The sequence below is a fragment of the Bacillus rossius genome, chromosome 6 (genome assembly GCF_032445375.1).
Source record: "Bacillus rossius redtenbacheri isolate Brsri chromosome 6, Brsri_v3, whole genome shotgun sequence".
In the NCBI taxonomy this organism is placed as follows: Eukaryota; Metazoa; Arthropoda; class Insecta; order Phasmatodea; family Bacillidae; genus Bacillus; species Bacillus rossius.
The window spans coordinates 24,579,477-24,587,816 of record NC_086334.1 but is presented as its reverse complement, the minus strand read 5'-3'; the positions used below and the strand labels follow the sequence as shown (position 1 = coordinate 24,587,816).

Here is an 8,340-nt window from a genome sequence, read left to right as displayed (position 1 = left end):
ATAACGGTATGCACACCACGGCATGCATTTGTTGAAAAATTTGTTTAACTCGCGCATGCGCAGAACACTGTGACCATCAGTCAGTCTGTTCGCGACAGTTTTGTGGCGTGTTGCCACGTCTGATCCTTTGTGCTTTGCTTTTGTGTAAACACATGGAAGTCAACTACCATCAGACAAAATGTCGCGTCGTATCGTATCGTGTCATGTACGCGGTCTTCGGCCTAAAACCAACTGCAACATTTTGATTTTCATTCCGTGATCCAATGATCTTTAGCCAAAGTATGATCGTTGGATCAGTAGTATTACATGTTGTGTTAACATATACCTGTGATTACAAGAACTTCGCCGAACTACGTATATTTTTCAATCTGCGGCAACAAGCGGCAACAATGTCGAAGAAACGTTAAGTGCATTCCTATTGGTGGGCTCTAAAGCTACGTTTTCCAAGGACCACGCATGCGCGATGCGCGATGCGTCATGCGTGATGCGTGATCGCCGCATGCGTGATCACTGACCTGGGTCTGTTTTGTTAGAACGCGGGAAACAAGTCTGCGCGATGGAAGCAGCGATCTCTGCCGTCTTGTTGGAGGAAGATGCTGATGATGATTTATTGCTCTCATGCTTCCTAGAAGATGACAGCGATATATTTAGAAGGAGAGAAGACGAGGGATGTTATAGTGTGTTGATATTACGTCACTTAATTGATAACGAAACTAAATTTAGAGAATATTTCAGAGTGTCGACTGAGATATTTGATACAATATTAGGCTTTGTTAAAGAAGACATCACGAGATCGCAGTGCAACAGAGTCAAAAGGCCAATATCTGCTGAACAGAAGTTATGTCTTACTCTCAGGTAAACAAATTTAACTAAGCCTCTTTAATGTAATGTTTTTCTTTTTAATGTTTCATATTTATATACACAAAGTACTTAAACGAAAACAAAATATAAAAATATTTACTTAATTATATTGAAATTATAGGTTTAATAAAAATTTAAATGTCCATGTACTGATGAATTTCCTAAAATGTCTCTGACTATGCATTCATCTACTCACAGAACTAATACTGGTTATTTTCTAAATTAGTCTCACGAAGTCACTTTCTTCCACATTAGCATCGTTACCACTAGAATTACAGCTATCTGTTGAATGAATCAAGCTATTACTGCCAGTAGATTCACAAATTTGGGTGGGATCTATGACAGAGACAGGAAAACCGCTGCCAATATCCACATGTTGATAACATTGTTGGTGATTAGGATTAGTCTGGTTCTGATGCTCCATCAACGATCTCAGTTCCATCTGAGACACAACTTGGCACACTTTTAATCTAGTTTCCGCAATGAGGTGTGGGGGGAATTGCTTAACAGTTTCAGACATGCTCTGGAAGAATATGTCTATCGGATGTTGCGAACGATCTTGGCCGCGGTTTTCAAGTAGATCTTTTAATATTTTCCCTCTTTCTTCACGACCTTTTCTTATTTCATCTAACATTTTTTCTTTTACTGTAATTTTTCTTTTTTTAATGGAGCTGTTTAACAATTCTGAAGAACTTGTTTGCTCGCTAGGCCAATTTGTAGATTCTTGAGCGCTTTCTTCTTCTTGAAATTGGTTGCACTGTTCAGAGGGACAGTCATCCACCATTTCTTGTGTTTCTTGATTATTTTCAATTATTTCATTTATGTTGATGATTGATTTTGATCTGAAAAAAAAAAATTAAATCAACAGTGCCATCAGCTATGCTATGTTGACACACACGCGTGCGTGAGTAGTTTGATCTGGTGTATTTGGGTTTACACAAACTTTTTTTTGATAAATTCATAAGAAGTTCTTTCAACTAATAAATATATATTTCATTTGAAACCTACCAAAAAAATTGCAACAGCTCCAATAATTTCAATAAAGAATATATAATTTTTAATAAACATTCAACAATTATTATATTGTTTATACAAATTTTATTTAATACATAAGGTAAAGAGTACTTACGCTCTTTCTTTGTAGGTTTCATCAAGGAATTTCAGGCTTTCTGTGTTGTATTTCGATTTTGAAAATGCCGGTGAACCTGTCTTCGACCCAGTTTTCAGTTTCTTGTTGCTTTTTCTGTAGGAGTCGCGAATGGTTCTCCATCTCGTTTTGCAGTCTTCTGCTGTAAAATTCAAAAATCTGTGTAAATAAATGATCAAACTTTTTCTTAAACATATTTCGTGAGGTTTTTATGAGCAGCAAAAAATTAAAAAACGTCAACCTAAGTGCTATAAGAGTCGTGAGTTAGGGTACTGGTATTGTTCACGTCCTTAGGTTTATTGGGTTTTTACGATTCCCCAAAAAGGCCTCCAAAATAAAATAAAATATGTTTAAATAGCTAATGTTTTTACACACAGATATACATCTCACAGATTTACTCTTCTAGTCTAAGGTGACGGGATTACTAAGTTAATAGTGGCCTCGAACTTTCTGGGTACCGACTCGGTGCCAAGATAGCCTGAAGCAGTTAAAATAAATAACTACATATATTTTTTTCTCTTTTAGGTTTATGGCCACGGGAGAGAGTTTTCGTTCACTGGCGTTTCAATTCAGAATATGCCCTAGCTGGGTAAGTATTATTATAAAAGAGACATTGCAATCTATTTGTTCAAAAATGTTGAATTCTTCAATACCATCACCTGACCAAGATGTTTTAAAACGTTCTTCCATTGGTTTTCATCGCAAATGGAACTATCCCAACTGCTGTGGGTCGATAGATGGAAAACATATCCGAATAATCAAACCTGAACATTCTGGATCTCTGTTTTATAATTACAAAGACTATTTCTCAGTTGTGTTACTTGCGCTTGTAGACGACAACTACAAGTTTTTAGCAATAGATGTTGGTTCCTATGGAAAAGAAGGTGATGCAGGCATATTTGCTAAATCTGTCTTAGGACAAAGACTTTCAGAAGGAACATTCAGATTTCCTGAACCAGCTATACTTCCTGGAACTGACACTCTAATGCCACACGTTATTTTGGGTGATGAAGCTTTTCAGCTGACTTCCTCAGTAATGCGTCCTTACCCAAGGGCACAATCTAAATGTGATGAAGAAAAAGCAATATATAATTATCGCCATTGTAGAGCTAGACGTACGTGTGAAAACGCTTTTGGAATACTTTGCCAATATTTTAGAGTATTTTTCACTGCCATCGCCATCAAGCCTGACACAGTGGATCTTCTGGTCATCGCATCATGCATAATACATAATCATCTAAGATCTGCAAGAATTCCATGCCCGGGTGAAGAAGAGGACCGAAATGTGTGTCTCCCTACTGAAAATATGATACCCATGGCAAGACAAGGACGTAATTCTACTCATCTTGCGTATAGCATACGAGACAAATTTAAAAATTACTTTTGCAGCCAAGAAGGACAAGTAAGCTGGCAATTATATCATGTGAGGAAAACAAGTTAAAAAGTATTTTTCACGTGAAGAAAGGGTAAATGCAAATGTTATTCTTTTCTTTAAAAAAAATATATTCTCTTTGTGCTATAGTAATGCTGTGTATTTTTGTATTTGAGTGTAAAATTTGTAAATATAATATGTCAAAATAGATAATTTATTAGCAAATGTGCCATTATCCTTAGTATTGACATAAAATTAAGTAACTATAAATAGGAAAACATATGATTATAAACTTCAAAAAACATAATTTTTGTTGTGCATTTAGAAGAATAAGACATAATATTATCAAACTTAAAAAAAGATAGAAAACAATTTATTGTGATAACTTGCCCTAGGCTCACCTACTACTTCAAAATGGAACATATTTTATTTCCACATTTCCTGGTGCACACCGACGTAAATTATTTTTGGTTTAGTTTAAACACTGCATAAAATATTTTTTAAACTTGGCCTATTTTTAAATAAGTAACAACTATATAGATCCGTAAGTTGTTTTTTTAATGCAGTAAGAACATTTTTTAAGACCACGTTTTATGAGCCATAGTATTTATTTTATTATTAACACAGATATTAAACTCTCTACTTACCACCTTTGTTTAAAGAAGCTGCAATTTCCTTCCACACATTTTCTCGAACAATACTGTCTTTGTACTTGCAGTGATGCAAATCATATAACACACGATGCTCCCTTACTAAATCAATCAATTTCTCGTCCTGTTCTGCAGTAAAACTCTTTGACTCCATGATAAATCGCATGCGTGATCACGCTGAAGTCGGGGGCCAGGCAACTGCTGCGCGATGCCCATCCGCGACACGCAGCCGCGGCGAGCGGGAAACCCCCGCTTGCGCGGCCTTGGAAATCATCCCCGTTTCAACACACAGGTTCAAGTGCTGCGTGGTCACGCAGTGACGCATCACGCATCGCGCATCGCGCATGCGTGGTCCTTGGAAAACGTAGCTTAACGGTATGAAGTCGTTACAATCGATTGTGACATGGCGAACAAATAGTTGATGCGCCTCATCTCTGTTGATTTTAAATAACGACAGAAAACAAATAGGTACTAGTTTATTAAAAATTTATTACAGAACTAAGCTATCTCAAGATTATATTTCATGCTTATTAACCATCATCATACGTGGTTAAACTTCATTTCAGCATTTTTTTTTCGGGAGCTACAATATGTCGATGGCGAGGTAAATAAAAAAGAGACTTAAACTATCTCACAGCATATCGTCCCTTCACGAATCCTAAAGCCATGATTTCACACGCTTTTCTTCTGTGGTCCCGTGCCGATAACGATAATGCGCTCTACGTTCATCTCCTATCTTGAACACTTTCCTTAACTTCACACTGGTCTCCGAAAACGGTGATGAAAAGTTGAGATCTACGATGTATTCTATTTTTTATTTTTTATTTTTTTTTTATTTTCTTTATTCGCGGTTATTTGAGCACTTTTAGAGCTCCGGGAAGTTAGTCCCCTCTTCATGTCCGTCCTTTTCGCATCGCTCCGAGACTGACTTCCTCGATTCCCGAGGCTTGCGCGGTGATGGCCTGGAAGAACCCGAGGCCTGGGGTCGTCGCGGCAGGTCACGAAGAGTTCTCGCCCCCCTCCCCCTGCCCTCACCAGCGAGGTGGTCCGTGGAGACGGCCGCTGCAGCAGCGCAGGGGTCGAATGGGGCGAGGATGTGCGCGGGGGAGCGAAGAGCGATTCCTGGAGGAATAGCCGGTCCTTTTCTTTGCTCTCGCCGGCCATCAAAGGAGGGCTGTGCGCTCGCAGACGTGTGTGCGTGTGTGTGTGTGTGTGTGTGTGCTTGGAGGGATGGCGCACGAAATTCTTCCGGGTGTTGTTGGTTTACCCCAATCCCTCTCTTTCACTCCTTCGCGACCCCACCCCTCAAGCAAGGTCCCTGAGCAAACAGCGAGCTGGAAGAAGAAGAAGACGACGAAGAAAAACAGGTACGTGGAGAAGGGGGGGGGGTGAAAGGGAAAGAAAAAAAAACCTTTTCCCTCGCGCGGTTTGTTGTAGATTCGGAATCCCAGGGTCCTTTTCCTCGCCTTATTTCCCCGACGAAGAAAAGGGTCTTTTTCCCTCCGAGATCTCCTCTTTTCTTGTCACTTTCTTCTCGGGCCGGCCAGGGGTAGTGCCGCCGCCGTGAAATGACCCCGGGGAAGGGGAAGAGGGGGGGAGGTAAGGTACCTCGACAAACAGGGCCGTGAGACGTGCGGGAATCAATAGTACGGCCGCTCCAGGCACAGCTGACGGTCCTAGTAAAAGGCCGAAGCACTTGAGTGACCAAACCCGGGTTTCGGCCCTCGAAGGGCGAGGTGCGCCGACAACTAGGGGCGGTATTCCAAGGCGCTTCGGGTAAGGTAGCGAGTGAGCACTGCCTCGTTGGGACAGGACCCTAACCTAACTCGCGGGCCGTATTCCAGAAAGTGTCCAAACCGAATTCCAGTGAAGTGAGGTAACAGATCGGCAACCGCTTTAATAAACGATGCCTGTGCCCGAGGCTAGAAACTGGTTCCAACGCATTCTAGCGGACGTTCTGCATCCATCGATACAAGTGTTACGGCAAAAATACTAGAGAGAGCAAGCAGCACCATTGCACAAAATGGAACCGCCTTTCTAATTTTTCAAGTCCATTTTATATTGCGATTATTTCTTATGACACTTAAAGTGTACGAAATGTATTCCAGGATAGTTTCGCTATTATGAAGTTTAATTTGGCAAACGAACACGCTTGGTACGTTTCCCAATTATCAAAAAAATGTCTATATACAAGTTAATGGCGCCAGACGCGGGTCCGCAAACTGGACGAAATCAGCGAAAAAGTGAGCTCTGCGCAGGCGCGGAATTTGGGCAACAGTCGGCAACGAATAGGACTCCAAAATCCGTTTGCTAAAAATAAGGTGACTGGCCGTGTCTTATTGTCCACTATGAATATGATTAGGTTCATGTGTAGCATATGCAATACCTAAACCCTTATTTCTGTGTCTGGTGTTCTTATCGCATAAGGAAGGTAGTAAAGGTGGTCTTACGATTGAAAATTAAGAATTATGAATTTGTCGTGTACTTAACATATGGCTATGTATATTAGTGGAATGCTTTATGATTGACGTGTAAAATTTTGACGGGTCATTTACGAACCCATCTTGACTAAAGACTTAACATTGATCTTAAAATGTTCTAAGTTTATCTTAAGTATTATGGGAAGCGCAGGAAATACAATAATACTATCATCATGGTAATAAATGATAAGATACTTAGAACATTGCCCGAAGCATTAAAAAAAACCTCTATTATACAAGTATATAAATAAATATTTACAATTCATGAATATATTTTCTAACTGTAATACCATTTTATGGTGGCTTGGAATACATTATTTTAGCATTACAAAAACAAGTATTTATACATATATTAAAGTTAAATATCTTCGATTCGGATTTGTGTATGGATTCAAGGTTAGGAGCTGAAATGTTGCATATTTTTGGGTTCAATCGTGTCCATGTGTCTGGTATTTCAAAGAGGTACATAACCAATTTCACCATGGATAAAAATGTTACGTTGAACAAATTATCAATCGGCAACGATTCCAAAACTAAATGCTCTTCGAAATACAGACGATACCAACGAATACGAAAGTTCAAATTGAATAACATGGTTGCTTCCTGACCCGATTATACTGGCTGAAATTAACTACCACTAATTAAGTCATAAACTGGATATTACTTAACCAGTGCTCGTTGGCGTACAGGTTAAGTTTATAATTTTTAACTGTTATTACTGGTTGAGATGCGTGATTCGTATTGAAAAATGAATTCCGTCTTTGCCTAAGTGTTTTTTTTTTCTCCTTTTCGTAGGAAAACAGATTTCGAATATTTTAAGTGGCTTCCTGCAAAAAAGTAAATTTCAAACACCATGCAATGTTTTCTCAAGCCAGGTAGGCAAGCGCATAAGCCTGAGCGTGTGTGGCCTCGCTTGTCCAGTTCAGTTGATGCTGCAAAACCATGTCTAGTTACATAATGGAAGGATCAAAACCATGCCCTTGGCTGGTGAAAAGTGACGAGTACCATGGTTGAAGGAAAAAAGGAAAATGCCTACGCGTGTTTAGTAGAAACATTAAAAACAATTGAGCGAAATATCACAAGTAACATTGTAATAAATAAGAAAAATGGTGAGCAAATCTTTCAGTACTCGCCAGAGATGTGTAACATCTAACCTCTGTAATGAGCGAAATTCGTGTGTTCCCATGTTTCAAATCCACTAAGAATACGAAACTCGGACACGAAAATTAACATACAATTCTTTATAGTTTTACGAGAGCAGACAGGACCGCGACTCGCGCCAGATTCGGAGCTGGCTAGCGGCCCTGCACGGCCACTGGCCTGGCCGCATTACAAGTGTTTTAGCTACCCCTCCCCCCTTCCGCTCCCGTCGCACCGTCCCGCCTCAGGCCATTTTCAATGCTCTTTTAGTGGCCTAGGAATTCTGCAGTTTTCCCGAGGCCACCGCGCAGAGTGGCGCGAATGAACACCGCCTTTCTGGATTTTTCGGGCTTCGGGTCGGCCCAAGGTGACGCGACCCTTCCAACCCTCCAGTCGGTTCCAGAAAGTCTGCCAAGAGTATAAAAGCAGCGACGCCGGCCACCGTGAGAGTTCCAAGCGAAGAGCGAAGCAGCGGAGAGGGATACTGGCGATGCCTGCGAGTGAAGGCCTGGCGAGCCAGTCGGGTGCGACGAGTGATAGTTGAGGACTGCACTGCGGCGCGGCGTGGGTGAGTGCGCGAAGGAAGCGGACAGAGGCGGACAGGAGAGCAACGAGTCACTGTCGAGCCAAGCTCCAGTGGAAAGTGTTAATGTTCCAATGACCAGTGTAAGACTAATAGTTGTGGACAGA

General features: G+C 40.7%; 1 protein-coding gene across 1 annotated transcript; it reads left to right on the top strand.

Moving 5' to 3' along the window:
• The first annotated feature begins 444 nt into the window (after nt 1-444).
• LOC134532880 (uncharacterized) lies at nt 445-3,910 on the top strand. The gene is made up of 2 exons (XM_063369885.1): nt 445-855; nt 2,534-3,910. The coding sequence occupies exons 1-2, from the start codon at nt 557-559 to the stop codon at nt 3,447-3,449; spliced, it is 1,215 nt and encodes a 404-aa protein (XP_063225955.1). The 5' UTR covers nt 445-556; the 3' UTR covers nt 3,450-3,910.
• Nucleotides 3,911-8,340: the final 4,430 nt, after the last annotated feature.

Excerpts from the sequence above, each read along its gene's own strand:
- LOC134532880 (XM_063369885.1), top strand. The coding sequence starts at position 557 with ATGGAAGCAGCGATCTCTGCCGTCTTGTTGGAGGAAGATGCTGATGAT. Across the intron at positions 856-2,533 it reads AAGTTATGTCTTACTCTCAG|GTTTATGGCCACGGGAGAGA; the intron begins GTAAACAAATTT and ends TTTCTCTTTTAG.